Raw genomic sequence first — 17,773 nt, 5'->3', positions numbered from 1 at the left:
ATCTCACTTAACAATTGAGCATTTGCACTGTAGGAAAGATGCTAGCGTGGCAGAACTACCAGACAGGGTCCCAGGTCCCTGAGTCTACTTGTAGAAGAGCACTCCAGGACAGTTACTACACTAGAAACACCTGGACCATTAGGTAGGCCAGAATAAAGCATCGTGTTCAGCCTTTAAGCTAGTTATAGTATTAGTTAGTTAGTTTATGTGTTCAATACAGAATGCATTCGAGTAAAGTTATATGCCAAGGGATAAACAACCATTTTCGTGTGTGTGTGTGTGTGTGTGTGTGTGTGTGTGTGTGTGTGTGTGTGTTAATAATAGCAATAGGTCACATGGATGGCACTCTTAAGTAGCACTGTGTTAAACAAAAGTTATCTCACTTCATTCTATTGATCAGTAGAGTGTTATCCTTGTCCCATTTAACAGAGAGTGAAACTAAAGTTGGAGACAAAGGACTCAGAATTTGAACATAGGCCATTTGGCTTCTGGTTCTTGATATTAATCACATGAGGTCCCCATCTCCTACACCCAGGTGATAAGATCAGAAAGGGTGGACTTCTGACATGACTTGGCTGGCTATTGGGTTAACAACATTGAGATGATTTGCTCCCAGTGTTTTTATTTAGATGTTCTTGGTTGTCAAAACTGGGAGGCACTCCTGAAGTCTTGCAGCTAGAGACTAAAGATGCTTCTAAAATAGCACAGGTTAGCCTACAACAAAGAGCTATTTGTTCACAATGCTATCATGCTAAGGTTGAGAAACTTTGGCAAAACACTTTATATATTTAAGCAACAGAGCTCCAGAGATTCAGAATAGATTCGTGCTCTTGTTTAGAATAATAAGCACATTTACATTATGCCTTATACTTTAGTACCCAAAAGAACAGGACAAAAAATTGCTAACCAGTAGCTTTGGTACTCAGAAGTGTTGAGCCTTGGCCATTTGGAGAGGGAAACCGTTCACAAAGATTGGCCACAGATAAAGAATTTGGCTTGGCTGGACTTCAGGAACAGTATATGGTAACAGAATAAATTCCCCTGAACGAATGCCAAGGCTTCCTGGTTTCCTAGTAACATAATTTCCCTGAGAATCCTCTCATATTTGAATTTTCAGCACTTTGACACTGATTTTACAGCAAAGCAACAAAAGAAATTTTAAGACATTGTCAGACTTTTGGGGCGGAAAAGAAACCTAGTGAACATCTGGTCCAACACCCATCCATTCCTTCTGGTGTAGGATGTTCACACTCCAATGTCCTAGGATGCAGAGATATCCCCATCACAAGAGTCCCAGTCCATTTCCAAATGAGCTCATTTTGTGTTGATTAGCTACTCCTGGGCATGGAGTCTAACCTGAAGAGCAGTTAATATACCTGGTGTGACTCCATTGGAGAAAACTAATTTTTCTTTGACAACAGCTATCAGCTGAAAAGATCTGCTTGGTTAGAGGTGGGACCCTATGTGCACTTCTTTCTTGCAGTACTGAGACACTGCAGGCCTTGTCCGCACTGCCATAGTCTCTCTGAGTTCAGATGTGCATCGGTCCTGCTGTGTGAAAGAAAGTCATCCATCACCTCTGGCTCTAAAATCTTTCCACTTCCTCTTTTGCATAGAGTTCTGAGTCCTGAGGGGAGGGGTAGGATAAAGACATCCTATTTATGACAGTGTGCACTCCAAAGTCTCTCCCTCTGCACACTGCAGGTCTCTGTTTTAGTTCTAATCTACTACAAGAACTTTCTCTGATGATGGTTGAGTATGGCACTAATCTATGGTTATAGAAGAATGTCATTAGGAATCATTTTGTTGCTGTGTTCCTTTATCAGGACAATGGCATTTAGTTTTCTGTGAGGCAGATGATCTATCCAGTCTCAGGTTCTTGGCCACTCTACCATGGTCAAGGGCTTTAAATCTAATCAGATAGTGACTTGTTACTCCTACCATGTCAGTACCGCTGTATACCAGCACATCTCACAGGCGGGTGACAGTTGTAGATCACAGGGTCTGTCGCTGGGTTGGTGGTTACCTTTTTCCTCTGGTAGCATGCAGAGCATCTTCCAGTACCACAAATACTAGTCAATAGGAGTGAAGGCTGTAGTTAGGCACCAACTCAACTTCCCCATGTTCAGTGAGAGATATAAGCACTGGCTTCAGCAATAGGAGCTTACCATCAGTTTGGGGAGAGTAACCATTAGCTTTGGCAGCAGCCTGAGATGACTGGTATTTTCCATGGGACCCTTTGGTCAACAATTCAACAATATATAATCCATTCCTGTCACTGGGGGTTTCAGTTGGTGGGGTAAGAGGTCTAGTTAGAGCATTCTCTCCCCTACTATTTGGTGATTCCATTTAGATTTTTCATATATGTATACAGTAGTAGGTTTCCGTAAGGCCCATGTTAGTAATCAATACCCACATTTTCTTCTTCTACCTCCCTCCCCATTTAGTCCTCCAGTCCAGTTTCCCCCTCACTTCTCCAAAACAATATATTCTATTTCCGCATCCCTAGGAAAGCCTTTTGTACCCTTTAGTCCCTGACTAGGTACCTAGACTCTGTTGTTACAAGGACTGTAGCATGAATAATGAAGGCTTAAAAGCTGACGTATATCTATAAAAGAAAACATGTAATATTTTCTTTGCCAGTCTGGATTGCTTCACTCGGCTTGGTTTTTTTCTAGCTATATCCATTTTCCTGTGAATTTCATAATTTCATTTTTTCCTTAACAGATGAATGATATTCTATTGTGTACATGTTTTACATTTTCATGATCCATTCACCCATTGATAGATATCTAGGCTGTTCCCAATTTCTGGCTATTATGAGTAGAGCATCAGTAAACATGACTGAATATTTGTCTCTGTGGTAGGTTGGAGCATCCTTTGGGAATGCCCAAGAGTGGTATAGCTTGATCTTGAGGTAGATCTCTTCCCAGAGTCCTGAGAAACCAATACACTGATTTCCACAGGGGCTGTTCAAGTTTTCACTCCTACCAGCAATGAATAAGTGTTCTCCTTTCCCCACATCCTTACCCGTATGTGTATCACTTGTTTTATTGACTGTGATTATTCTGACTAGTGCAAGTTGAAATGTTTTTCATTTGAAAACCAAGTGTATTAATAATTTTATTTGGTAACAGTGTATTATAATAGTATATCTCCTCTTAATCTAAACATCACAGATATTTTTATTTTTCACCAGAAATTTCTCCAAGATTTTTCATGAAATGATGGAACATTTGATGATGGACAGTTAAGTGAAATGAGTTTCATGTATCTTTCCAGGAAAAAACCAATATGTTAGTCTACATTATAATAAGTCTCACAATAAAAATAAATTAATGTATTTACTCAGTGTTGTTACTTTGCCTAACATTGTTCTTTGGCTATGGTAGAAGAGCGAGAAAGGGTCTTGCTAAGTAGCCCAGGCTGGCACAAGATGAAATTTTAAAATAGTTTTAATATGTATTTTCCTTGTGGTTAAGGATGTCAAACATTTCTTTAGTGTTTCTCAGTCTTTTGTTTTCATCTCTTGAGAACTCTCTGTTTAGTTCTGTACTCCATTTTTAAATTGGTTTACTTGATTTTTGATGTCTAGGTTTGTTTGTTTTTTTAGTTCTTTATATATTTTAGATCCTAACACTATGTCTGATGTGAAAGCAGTAAGGACCTTTTTTCATTCTAAGCCTGCCACTTTGTCCAAATGATGGTGTCCTTTGCAGTAGAGAAGATTTTCATTTCTATAGCTCTGTAGTACAACTTGCAATCAGAGATGATACCTCCAGAAGCTATTTTATTATTCAGGCTTGTTCCAGCTGTCCTGTTTGGTTGTTTGCTTGTTTGTTTCTGTTTTCATATGAACCTTAAAACTGTCCTGTGATTTCTATTAAGAATTATGTTGGAATTTTGATGGGGATTGCATTGAATCTGTAAATGGCTTTTGACTGAAATATTCTTACTTGCTATTTGATTTATAATACCACTCCAGTGTTTCTACTTAGTTTTTGTGTTGATGACTGGTCTATTGGCAAGAGTGTGATATTGAAGTTACCCACTGTCTCTATGTGATTCAAGCTGTAGTTGTGCTTTTTATGAACTTGAGTGGCCTTGTTTAGTGCAGAGATATTAAGAATTGCAACTTTTCCTTTGATAAGTATGTATGTAGTCCTTCCCTATCTCTCTGATTAGTTTTGGGTTGAAGTCTATTTTGTCGGGCATTAAAATAGCTTCGCCTGTTTGCTTCTTGGGCCCATTCCCTTGGAATTTCTCCATTCTTTTACCCTGTGGTGATGTCTATCCTTGGTGGTGAGCTGTGTTTGTTGGATGCAGCAGGAGGATGGATCCTGTTTTCTGAAGTTCAGTGGGTGACAGAGAGGAATGGAGATGGTCTGGGCAGAAAGGTTGGTTCTGGTCTGTTTACTTGGCTGGGGGTGCTTTTAAAGAGATGTCTTTCTATGTGGCCCATCTGGACTAAACTCCTGGTCTCAAGTGATTCTCCTAGCTTGGCTTCCCAAGCAACGGGACTCACAGCAGTGCCTGGTGAGAGTGGGCCTCTTGTGACTAGATTAAGCACTTATAAAAGAGACAAACAAGGTCTGCCTTCCCTCCAATACCCCATTTAACAAAGGAAGGCCTTCACACTAAACTGGATTCCAGCTCTTTAATTTTTGAATTCTGACCTCTTAAGACACTTAGTTTGTATTATTTTGATATGTCCTTTTTGGAATAACTCCAGATATTTTAGACTATTATTTTCCTTGCAAAACTTTTTAAGACTATGGTCAAGAACCAACGTAAGGATTGGTGGGGGTGGGTAATGATCATAGACATGTCAACACTTGGTGAGAAATGGTGTCAATCCCTGAATGCTTCCAAAATAGCTGGAGTCTTTAATCAAATAGACAAATCACCCAGGCATTTTTCACTTTCTTTCCATCTTAATCCCACAGCTAAAATTCTAGGCAGAGATTATGGCATGGATATAAATAGACTGAGAGCATCATTATATGTAATTTGGAAAGTGTTTCACTGGCATACATCTGCAAGCACTTCAGCAACACTTTCAAGCTGTGTTTACATGATATTAAACATCTGGATGAAAACTGAAAAAAATAATCAATTTGGACTGAAAACAAAACAGAAGTACAGATTTCAGTGCCCTGGCCTCTGGGATTTTGCATGCAGGGCTGATCTTCACAGCCCAGGGATGAGACAATGAGGCCTAAGAAGGGGCCATTAAAATGGTCAAGGGGCAAAAGGGGCTTCTGTAGGAAGGCGGATTTTTAAAAAGGAACTCCATTATGCAAGCGAAGAAGGGATACAATCAAAAACTAATATGAAGAATATGGGTCATAAAAACCCGAACTTCTGGAGCCAGGAGTTTTAAAGCTTGAAGGCAAGGACTTCAGTTCAAATGAAAATTCAGCAAATCCTTGTGATCAGGGGAAGGATCTTTCAGGAAACGTAAGCTTCCAGATAGTCAATGAATTCTTCCTTAGGAGACTTAATGTTTCACCGTTTATTTTGACTCTTGTATGTAGAAAGAATTTCAAAATATGGAACTCACTCCCAGGCCTCTTCTAGAATTCTCTGACAATATTTTTTTTACCGTGGTCGCTACTTTAGCTTATGACTCAGTGGGCCTGGTAATGGACCCAGTGTTACCACACTTACACTGCTATCTCTGTTTGTTTAGAGTTCTTTTTCCTTTCTCTCATTCCTTGGCTTTGTTCTTGTAACTCATGTTAGGATAGGCTCTGTCAGAAACAGACCCTGAAATTAATACCTGATAACATATTTTCTTGGCAGGTAATCCCCAGTGTGTCCCAGTGGGTACTGTCATGGGACAGGAAATGGGAAGGCAATCATTGCTGATAGATTAACTGGAGGTCACTTACCTTGAGGGTATCTGGAGTTCATTGACCTGGGTTTCCAATAGACTGTGTAAATTTGGACCTCACCGGAGGAGGAACATAAGCGTGTTACCCTTCATTCTGCCCACCATTATTTAAGGATTCTTTCACTTCTATTTTCAGAAGCCTGAAGTTCCCTCCAGTAAGAAGAAAGCCACCTAGGTCTCAGGAAGATGAGTGACAGGCCATGTAAGCATGGGAAGGAATTATTATAACCAGTTCTGGTGCCCTACTGCAGCCTCTTGTTCTCATGCCAATAATTTTCAAGTAGCTTGGGACCCTTTCTTTCTGATTTCCCTCTTGGGTCTTGGCTATCATTGCTATAAGTTTTGCAAGGAAACTAATAGACTAAAAACATTGGGAGTCACTCCAAAAAAAAGCCAATCAAATTAGTGTTTGTGAAAGTAGCACAATGGTAACTTGTGTTAGGCAAATTCTCCAGATGTTTGGGCTGACTTTTTATCTGTTATTTCTGGTGATTGGGAATGGCCAGATCCCAGGGTACCAGGGTACAGGTAGACCCAAGTTTCCAAAAGAGACAGCCAAAGGAAAGTGGTGTAACAGAGGCAAAACATAACTCACTGTCTTACACTGGCACATGGATCTTTGCTGATAGAGTGTTAGGGAGATCTTTGGATTAGAGGATATATAAGGACCCCGACACAAAGCATTCTGGGTTACAAACAAGATTATCTCCTTCCTCATTGTCTAGCAGAGGGGAACATGATCAGAACTGACTCGGGATCACACAGAGAATGCGATCCTCAGAACTGGCACCTGAGAGATCCAGGACAGACAGACAGGCAGCCTTTGAACTACATCCAGTTCATGAAAAGTTAGGATAAGAAGCAGAAGCTTTCATTTAGTGTCCCTAGACTAGAACAAGGTTGGTAAGAGTAGTGCCAGTGAAGAGATCCCATGCAAGATGCTGAGGTGGGAGAATCACTTGAATCCAATTAGGGTAACATGAAAGAATCCATCTTTTAAAAGTCATGGTCAACAGAATGGGAAAAGATATTCACCAACTGCCCATCCGACATAGAGCTGATCTCCAAAATATACAAAGAACTCAAGAAGCTAGTCTCTAAAACACCAAATAATCCAATTAAAAAGTGGGGTACAGAATAGACACTTAAGAAAGTGCTCAACATCCTTAGCCATCAGGGAAATGCAAATCAAAACAACTCTGAGATACCATCTTGCTCCTGTCAGAATGACTAAATAAAAAACACCAATGACAGTTTATGTTTGAGAGGAGAAAGGGGGGTACTCCTACACTGCTGGTGGGAGTGCCAACTTGTACAGCCACTTTGGAAATCAGTAATAGAGATTCCTCAGGAAAATGGGAATCAGTCTACCACAAGACCCAGCAACTCCATTCTTAGGTATATACTCAAAAGATACACATTCATACAACAAGGACTCTGTGCAACTATGTTCATTATAGCATTATTTGTAATAGCCAGAACTTGGAAGCAACCTAGATGCCCCTCAACTGAAGAGTGGATAGAGAACATGTGGTACATTTACACAATGGAGTACTACTCAGTGGGAAAAACAATGGAATCTTGAAATTCCCAGGAAAATGATGGCACTATAAGAAATCATCCTGAGTGAGGTAACCCAGTCACAAAAAGACAAACATGGTATGTACTCACTCATATATGGATTTTAGACATGGAGCGGGGTATTGCCAGCCTACAATCCACATCGCCAAAAAGACTGGGAAACAGTGAGGACCCTAAGAGAGACAGACATACATGGTACCCTGGAGAAGGGGAAGGGAACAGAATCTCCTAAGCAGATTGGGAGCATGGGGGAAGGGAAGAGGGAGCTGAGAGGAGAGGGGGAGAAGAGGTGAGAGGAGGAAATGGGGGAGCAGGAAGTTTGAGTCAGGGTAAGAATAGAGGAGAGCATGATGAGAGATACTATAATAGAGAGATCCATTATAGGTTTTAGGACAGATCTGGCACTAGTGAGATTTCCAGTGATCTACAAAGATGACACCAACTGGCAATCTAAACAATAGTGGAGAGGCTACCTTAAATGCCCTTCCCGTATAATGAGATTGATAACTGCCTCATATGCCATCCTAGAACCTTCATCCAGTGGCTGATGGAAGCAGAGGCAGACACCCACAACTAAACACTGAATTGAACTCCTGAAACCCAGTGGCAGAGAGAGAGGAGTGATGGGCAAGGGGGTCAAGACAGGGCTGATGAAGCCCACAGATGCAGCTAACCTGAACAAAGGGGAGCTCATGGACCCCAGACTGATGGCTGAGAGGCCAGCATGGATCTAATCCAGACCCCTGGATTGTGGATGTCAGTGAGGAGGCCTCGGCAATCTATGGGGCTTCTGGTAGTGAATCAGTATTTATCCCTGGTGTACGAATGGACTTTGGGAGCCCATTCCATCTAGAGGTATGTACTCTTGGCCTGGACACATGGAGGAAGGCCTGGGTCCTGCCCTGGATGATATGACAGACTTTGGGGGGGATCCCCCATGGAGTGCCTCACCCTCCCTGGGGAGTGGAGGGAAGTTGGGATGGGGGCCTGAAGGGGGGGGCAGGGGAAGGGAGGGAGCTGGGATTGACAGCTGGGATTAAATTCTTTCTAATTTAAATAAAAAAAATTTTAAAGTCATGGTCAGGAGCTATGAGGAGCTGGATAGAGGAAAGGAAAAGTAAATTAGGAGATTCATAGAAGAACTAGCGTTAGAATCTGATAGGGCTTTGGGTATCAGTATAGAAATAATACAAAAATAAGAAAGTAAACCTTAGGACCAAGAGTCTGGGAACGCAAAGCCTTTGGTAATAATGAGGACTTTAGGAAGACAGATTGCTTAGAGCTGAAGCTGGAAGCGCACATCACACTGACCCTACTTCACACAAGAGAACAACAAGACATGACAGATTGTGCTCTTGGGCTCCCGAACCTGTCCTTTTTCTCTGCCAGTAATCCCCCTCCTTGGTAACTTTGTTGAAACATCACTTGTGTGAAAGGATGTACACTTCTCTTCCAAATCCAACTTTAATATCTGATCACTGTACTTAACCAAATTTATCAAGAGGAATTAGTGTGTGAATTACAGGAATGTGGAAGACGAACACAGTTCCTGACCACTCAACAATTATGTGCCTGGGACAAAATCCACATCGATGAAAATAACAAAGTTTGGAAGGCTAGAAGAACATAAGCCAACTGGAGCTGTGGGGTCAATACGCTCTTCCCTAGAGGAGGGGCTGTACACTTGAACAAGGTCATGATCCTGAAAAAGCTTTAATAAATCCAACTGCTCGTAAATTTCTACATAATAAAAATTTGGCAAAGATCTAAAACCTGGCTAAGCCTGTTACTAACAGCCAAAACGGAAAATTGCCGAAGCACTGAAAACTTCCATAGATGATATATTTTGAAGAGAGACAGACAGACAGACAGAGACAGAGACAGAGACACAGAGAGACAGAGACAGAGACAGAGTCAGAGAGAGACAGACAAAGAGACAGAGACAGAGAGACTGCAGGTGCCCGTGTGTTCCAGAAGAAACATCTCATTCCCCAGAGCTGGAGTTACAGGAGGCTGAATCACAAGATAATGAATGCTGGGAACCAAATTCAGATGCTCTGCACACACCCTAAGCCATCTCTCCAGCCATGGATAATACATCTTAATGAAAATAAATGTGATATTTTTGGCTAAAGGAGGATTTCCCACTTCTGCAGTCGTGTTTGAGGTGTGAAGATGTTCACATCAGCAGTCAAGAAGCCAGGCAATAGTAGAGACAATCCTAGGGGTCCTGCTAAATGGTTATGACGTTAACTTATGACCTTTTTCAGAATGGTCAAAGGTTTATGGCAACCAGAGTTCAGACCCAGGACTTAGAAGATTCCTCCAGTAGAAGTATTCATGACTTCCAAAAGACAGACTGGCTTTGAATCATAAGGGAGGTATCAGTGAAAGGAGAGATCTGGGGGGAAATTATAGGCCAGACTGAAGAATGGACAGTTTGAAAACCTGGGAAAGAGAAGAGGTGGAGGGGAGAGAGACAAGGAAACTGAAAAGAGGTTTCTGCTGACCCCTGCTTTTGAAAAACAGGCTAGCAGCTGAGGTAGAAAGAGGGGAAAGATCAGTGTTAGAGAAAGAATATGTGATGCCCACTGGAAGTTGGCAATAATGCTGGCAGGCAGAAGGGTCCCATAACAGTGTGTCTTAAACTAGGTCAGCGACCTGGGTTCTAGTCCTACCTACCCCTAACTCTGGGCAAGGCACTCTAATGCTAGATGTGCTTCCTTCTATTAAAGTGATGAGGTTAGACTGACTGACCTTGAACACCCTTTCCATCTCCCATCCTATATTCAACACAGGCATTATGAGACTTACATAAACAAGCCTTCCAGATTGGACACGTAAGGATAAAACTTTTGAAGAGAAGAATAAAAGGTTCCATTCAACACTTGGCAAGCAACATTTGTTCTGTATAATAATTAGCATGTAGGCATTATTGAACTAGTTTGTCATATAATTATAATAAAATTAAAACGGGAAAATTTAGGGCATTCGGTTTTCCTTTCCATAGATCAGGGGGATGATTAACGTAAACCATGGAGAATGGTTGTTGAAGGCGTATTCAGGAGAGGGAGCCAGCTTCAGATAAAGAGTTGTGACTTAGAAAACCTCAGGAGTTCTGGGTTCCAATCTCACCTGCCATTCCCCTAAGTCGGACATGCAATTTCCTGTGCTTCAGCTGGTTTCAATGCAAGGGGCCAAAATCAGATCCTCTGCAAGAGACTCCATGCCCTTGACCACTAAGCTATGTCTCCACCCCCAGGTAATATGTCTTGATGAAAATAAACACGATATTCTTAGCTATAGGAGGATTTTCCACATCTTCAGTACTGTTTGAGGTGTGACTCCAAACGAATCCTAAAATTCTGGAACTCCAGCCTCCCATAATATCTTTGCCCATGACTGTCCAGGAACCATTATTCTTTGACTAGGCCCTAATGAAGTCTAATTAGGAAAACATCTTATTTATTTTCAAAGAAGGTGAAGTAATCTGGGGGATTGATTGCACAGGTAATGGAAGAGTGGAGAAGTCAAATCGGGGCTAGTGAGGCAATCTGAACATTACTTGCAGCAGATAACCATTGCCACTCTGGGCTGGAGGGACACAAGACAGGAGATGCTGTGACAGCAACCTAGGTTCTGGGATCACCTGGCAAAAGATGGAGGTTACAGGGGAGACACAGCTGTCATCAGAAAGCCAAGATTCAGGGATAGAGGACTGGGAAGAATGTACTTAATACTCATTCCCTTGCCCCTACCAGTCTTCTGCCAGTTTTTTTAAAAAAGAAAACAAACAAACAAAGCCTACACAAGTAGACTACTGTACAGCCAACAAGGGGAAATTTTCAGAAGATACACATACTGGTTTGCTTTCTGTTGCTGTGAGAAGCACCATGACACAAAGCGACTTTGGAGGAAAGGGTTTGCTTCATCACATAGCCACGGCAGGAACTTCAGCAGGAGCCATGGAGGAATTCTATTTCCTGGAGTTCTTCCAGGCTCAAGCCCAGCTACCATTCTTATTCAGCTCTTGCCCACTTGCCTAGGGATGGTACAGCCCACAGTAAGCTTGTTCTCCCTGCAATAATTAGCAACCAAAAAACTGTCCACAGGCACGCCCAAAAGCCAATCTGATGGGGGCAAATACTCAACTGAGGTTCCTTTTTCTTGTACGTGACAAGTTGATGAGCCATCACAGTACACTAGCAGTGACTACAACTAGCACAATTATTAAGGACTTTTTTATTTTCCTCCTTTTTACTTTTCCTATTTTTTATAGTCACAGTGTACTGCATTTGAAAGGAGTGGGAATTGTAAAATCCTATTTTTACTAAAAATAAAGAAATGTGAAAAACCCCTCCCTTCTTCCAAGGCTGCCTTCCAGCCCCTGCTACATCAACACAAAACTACCTTTAAGTGACAGCTCCTCTGGAGCCATGATGGTTCTGGCAGAAGCTGCCTTATGTCTGCCTTGAAATAGGTTGTTAATAATGAGGCTGTCTTGGACAACTCCTTGTCTTCTGGGTCAAAACCACCTCAGCCCAGGCACACTTGAATCTGGAGTTGGAGCATTGAAAACCACCTTCCTTGAAGCCTCCCTTCCTTCTGCTGTCAAGAGATTTGCAGACACTCCCTTTCCATCCCACAGGAGGAGACAGGCATATGAGTCATAGCCCTGGCTCAGATTAAAGGAGTATTATTGCCTTAACAGAAATGGATCTACTTTGTTTTCATTTCTTGACACCTTGCAGATAGATATACTTTTTCCAGCAGATAGGGAGTTTCTCTAAAAAGTGAACAATTCTGCTTGCTGAAGTTAAGAAATGGCCAATGAGAGTCAGACGTTCCCGTGTCTTAAGAGTTGCCGTGCTCCAAAGATGTAGTGGAAATACTGAGGAAGGTGGTTTGCAATGTTCCGACTCTAGACTCAAGCCTGCATAGTGATGCCGTTCTTCTAAAATTACACAGAGGCTTTACTGAAATCCATTTCCCCCTTCAGTTCCCAAATATTTTTTAAGGAAAAAAATGCCAGGATGGGTTTGTAAGGAGAAAATCGCACCTTGGATTTCACCGTCACCATGTTCATGTGATGGTCATGAGATATTGTATTGTCTGGCAGGGGCTTTTCCATCTGGGGGCACAGATAATGTGTTTTCTATTAACACTTCTCCTTCAACTCAAATGCCAGCAATCAGTTCCCTTTGTCTTGTCCCATGACAACATATTGCATATCACAGGAAACTAGGATGAAGACATTATTTAGCTTGGATCTCTCTCTTCTGTTGTTTAATTGCACATACAACATTTCATTCTCCATCTGTCTCATCCTGCAGAAATGTGAGGCTGGGAGTAGCTAACCGAGTAGGGATTACCATGTCAAGACGCATCCCCTAGACTTTCCCAGGCAGTTTAGGCAGTTTTTTCTCCAATGCACCCACAAGCACTGACCATCTCTGAGCTCAGAAAAGCTGGTATTCAGAGGCAGTCTGGTGGCTGATGGGCAGGTATGCATCAGGAATATGTGTTCCTGGGCTTCTCTGTCACTCTCAGCACAAGAATGTTCCTGATACATTTTTGCTCTTAGGCATTGATTGGACCCACATAACTCTCATAGAGCACTTGTTCATGAAACACATGTAAACAAATAAATAAAAACAAAAACAGACCCACCAAGTGCAGGGAAACAAAACAAAAGACACAGAGAGCAACTCATATGCCTGTTGTTGAATTTAGACCTGGCTTTTAGAAGTATGGGGGAAGGTGGGGGGGGACAACGACATTGAACTCAGAATCTTAAACATGCACTGCAAGTTGTCAGTCACTAAGCCACGTGCTCTCCATTCCAAATGCCTTCAGCCCAATGTGCTGTGTTGTGTGAGGTTATTGTTCCACTTTTCCTCTGTGAAGTGTCTAGAGCAAACTTTTTTTATTTTTGATTTTTTGAGACAGGGTTTCTCTGTATTGTTTTGGAGGCTGTCCTGGAACTCACTCTGCAGACCAGGCTGGACTTGAACTCACAGAGATCCGCCTGCCTCTGCCTCCCGAGTACTGGGATTAAAGGTATGAGCTACCACCGCCCGGCTAGAGCAAACTTTTAAAAATTCTTTACTCATGTTTTTGAGGCAGGGTCTCACTCTGCAGGACAGTCTGGCCTGTAATTCACTCTGCAGCTCAGGCTGACCTTGAACTTGTGCTCACCAGTCCTGTTTCAGCCTCCCCATGCTGGGATTATGGGCTTGAGCTATCAGATCTAGCAGAGCAAACTTTTTTTTTAAAAATATTAATTTTTATTTTATATTTTTGGTGTTTTTCCCTGGGTGTCAGGTCCTCAGGAACTGGAATTACAGACCGTTGTGAGCTGCCAGATGGGTGCTGGGAAATGAACCCCTGAAAGAGCAGTCAGTGCTCTTAACCACTGAGCCATCTCTCCAGCCACTGCCCCCTCCTCCAGCAAACTTTTAAAATGACCTAGCTGTTTCTTTTCTGAGCATTAACTTGGGCCTAATTTTGCATTTCCCTTTTTCTTTTTTTTTAAAGATTTTGTTTTTATTTTTTTCTAAAGGAGACCCATTAGACCAAAGAATTTATATTCTTTCCCTTATCAAACGTTAACACTGAGCCAGTGTTAGACAGCTGCTTCCACGCTCATCACTTTTACTCCCTCACAGTCCTCTGTGAGAGAAACGTTAATACAGGAGGAGACTGAGAGAGGCCGGCCATTTGCCCAAAAGCATACTTCTTATATAGGAGCTTTTTACAAGTATTCATTGAATCCAACTTTATCACTGAGGCCCGTGAGTTCGGTCTTTCAGAAAACTTTCCGCTTTAATCATGTTCTGTGAGGTCCGTCTCTCACTAAATAAGGTGGCTACCTGGTAGGTGAGAAGCCAAAACCTGCCGGTAACACTGGACCACAGTGTAAGCAGCATCGGTCCACTCGAGACAGCCTTGATTTGAATCCTCCCTCATGTACTTACTGGACCAGAGACCCGGATTCCGCATTTGTGAAATGGGGATGACTATAGTTTGAGTTTATACCATAGCAGAATTTCAACTATGTTTCCCATCTCCAAAATGCAATTTCAAATGGTTCAAACTAAATTCACCCCTGGGTCTCAGTTGGGACAAAATGAATGTTCAGAGACACACTGGGAAGCTGGCCCCTCTAAGTGGACATTTTCTTCCTGTTTTCTTTTCTCTCACGTCAATAGTTCGCAATCACTATGGGTAGTTTATACTCAAGAAAAGCAGGCTTAGGGTTATGTGAATTTTAAAGCCTATAAAAATACAATGAAAGCATGTATATACTCAGAAATTAACAATAGCTCTCCGGCTCAGTGCTTCTCCTCCGTGGCTTGGCCTCTTGATTAGATAATAATAATAATAATAATAATAATAATAATAATAATAATAATAATAATAATAAAGTGGAAGGAGACATTGAGAAAGTTTAGTACTTTGTATTTAATCCCATCAGTAAGAAGAGGTTCCTCCTCAGCTCCGAGACCAGAGGAGGACACCAGGAGTCTGTCAGGTCATTCTCTAGCATCTAACCCCCTTCAGATAGGATCTCTAATTGAACCTGGAGACAGGCTGACAGCCAGCAAGTCCCAGAAGTTCTCCTGTGGCTGTCCTCCATGGGTTACAGGCACCTATGGGGGCCACGCAGGGCTTTTTAATTCAGTTCCCCATGCTTGAACGCCAAGTATTCTTACCCACTAGTCATATCCCCATTAAAGAAAATGTTTTAAAAGCAATCCTTGCCTCCTAAGGTGGAGGCAAAAATTGGCTCAGGAGAATGATTGGCAGGTCGGGTCCAGCCTTGCAGGACAGCTCAGACTGGGACCTGGCCCAGCTCTGAGAACCAGCTTCACAGGCCACGCCCACGCGGAGAAGAGCAAGAACGGCGGGAGTTATGGCTACCTGACTAGTTGTTTACTCTGTCACTAGGCATAAGGCCCACTGCCTGTTTCTTAACAAGCGAACCGGTATTATATATCCCACAATATCCCTGCAAGACCATTTGCCCACTTTTCCACGCGAGGAAACAGACACAGAGAGATTTCACTCGTGTCTAAGGGATGAAGTTGAACTAAAACGCATGCAGTCTCACAGCCCTAATCCTAATAACTCCCTTTTTAATGGTCAGAGGCGCTTTCTCTCTGAAGAATTTTGCAAACTTTGCCACACCCAAAGAAGGGGACTTCGGACCACCTTGCCAGGCTTCGATTCCAGGGCTCTGGGTGTAAAGCAACCCGGGCTACTTAATCTCAAGCCAGGAGCCTTGGGGCACTGGACACTCCTCTTCCCCCTCCCTCACATCCTACCCCTCCCGTCCCCCTCCTGCCCCCCCCTCGCGTGCAGGCACCGGCGGGCGGCGGGCGGGCCACAGGAGCTGGCTTGGCCTCTGCGGAGCCACCCCCTGGCCCTAGTGTCTGGCCACACACTGTCCACTCTGCACGGTCCGAGCTCCAGACTCTTTGCAGCCCATACGGAGTGTGCCACGGCCACCGGAGCCGGGACGCCGGCTCCAGCGCCCCGCAGACGGCGGCGGTGGATGCGCGGGCGGAAGCCCACAGTATGGATTCAGATTCTGGCGAGCAGAGCGAGGGCGAGCCTGTGACTGCAGCAGGTAGAGAAGGGGGCAACCCTGCCTGCCGGGAGGGCTGGGGTTGAAAAAGAGGGGAGGCCAGCGCAGGAAATCGAGAGTATTTTTCTGAGCTGCGGGGCAGGAGGCCGGTCCCCCGGCAGCTCGAGCTCTTCCAGACCGAGACTGGAAACTGGCTGTGGGGCGTCCTCCTACCCCACTGCACTTAAGTGCGTCGGAGGGACTGGAGGGACGTTTGCCCATGGATCGCACTGTGGCAGGGTCTCCAGCGGCGGCCTTGGCGCTCACTGATGGGTGGGGTGGGGGAGGGCCCGAGGAATCTGCGGTTTGGCTTGTGTAGTTTTCTTCGGAAACCGGCGCAACCCTTTGGAAGTAACTTTCCGTGTGTTGCCGGGTCCTCCATCCTAGGGCTGTGAGGTCATGCTTCAGAGTCTGTGGGAAGAAAAGACCCGTGGGCAGAGCTCATGGCTCTGGGCTCGGCTTGTGTCTGCGGTTCTTCAAACTGCTGGGCAAGCCGGTGCAGAAGTGCTGGCCCATCCCTGCGGCTTGGCTAGCTGAGGAGGGCCCTGGATGAGAGGTCCTAAAGCAGTCGCTGTGACACGCCGAGCGGGTCTTCCCCTTTAAGAGGCGCCATGGGCTTTTCATAATCAATAGTTAGGGAAGCGATAGGATAGGTGGCTGCTTCTAGGAGAGAAATGAATATCCTCCTCCTCCGCCTCTCCCCAGTACTGAGCAACAGGAGGAAGCTGCCCACAACTACGGGTCTGTTTTCCGCCAGGCTCAGCCCACCTCCACCAGCCTGCACCGCCCCTCCAGGACCCCACTTGGGGTCCAGGCTCCAACACCACTCACTTTCTATCAGCAATCATAGTCCTGTGCACCTAGCACAGCCCTGAAAGTTTGTTTGCTCCACAGACCGTGACCACCTGCCCGGAGTCTCCCAGCACAGACCTATACACAGTCAAGTCTTCACACTTTCCAAGCAGTGCCAACAGTGGGGACGAATTGGCCGAAGGCCAGTTAGATCAGGCGTGGGTATAGGAAATGCGTGTTCAGGAATCAGGGTAGGACATCTAGCTGGGGGAAGGGGTTGTCTTGTTTGTTTTTAATTTTTTAATCTCCATTTTGCAGAGGTAGAGGCTTACTAAAAGACTTGCCCAAACTCCTAGCCACCATGGGCCCTGGGACTTACCTCTCTGAGCTGCCCTTAGTCCTCACAGGGTGGCTATGGTCCTCAACTTAGAGTAGGTAGGTTTCACGGGGCAACGTAGGCAGAAAGGGAGGGTGTAAGGATTCCAGTAACTGTGCCAGGGACTCTTGCAGGGTGTAACATGTGTAACTGTCATTCATAAATGCACGCATGCATGTGTGTTTTCATGACTTTAAGGCACCAACATTCTGCTTCACAGGTGGCTTTTGGATCTTCTCTAATCGTGTGATCCAATAGGTGTATTTAGTAGGCATCTGTGAGCATCTAAGTATATTTCCAGGACTTGTGGTAGACGGCACCCGACATGTTGTCCCTGACACTTCAGCAATCTCAGTAACTTTGCCATGGTCCACCAACCTGTTCTGTGGGTGGAAGGAAGCTGGAGGACCGAGGGAGAGGGGAGGGAGCCTCCAGGACTCCTGGTGGTTAGAGGAAAAGGGGACAAGTGGCATACATCCTGCTGTGCCCACCCCAAAGC

The 17,773-nt window shown here is 44.0% G+C and overlaps 1 protein-coding gene across 1 annotated transcript in view; it reads left to right on the top strand.

Annotated features, from left to right (window-relative positions):
* Positions 1 to 15,826: 15,826 nt before the first annotated feature.
* Positions 15,827 to 17,773, top strand: part of Tnfaip8l3 (TNF alpha induced protein 8 like 3) — a 38,854-nt gene continuing 36,907 nt past the window's right edge. Inside the window, exon 1 of the mRNA XM_021226829.2 lies at positions 15,827 to 16,109. Coding sequence (XP_021082488.1) covers positions 16,058 to 16,109 — 52 coding nt within the window. The 5' untranslated portion in view covers positions 15,827 to 16,057. The remainder of the gene's footprint in view (positions 16,110 to 17,773) is intronic.

This window comes from Mesocricetus auratus, unplaced genomic scaffold (genome assembly GCF_017639785.1).
Source record: "Mesocricetus auratus isolate SY011 unplaced genomic scaffold, BCM_Maur_2.0 Super-Scaffold_100022, whole genome shotgun sequence".
Lineage (NCBI taxonomy): Eukaryota > Metazoa > Chordata > Mammalia > Rodentia > Cricetidae > Mesocricetus > Mesocricetus auratus.
This window is presented reverse-complemented; position numbering and strand designations above follow the sequence as displayed.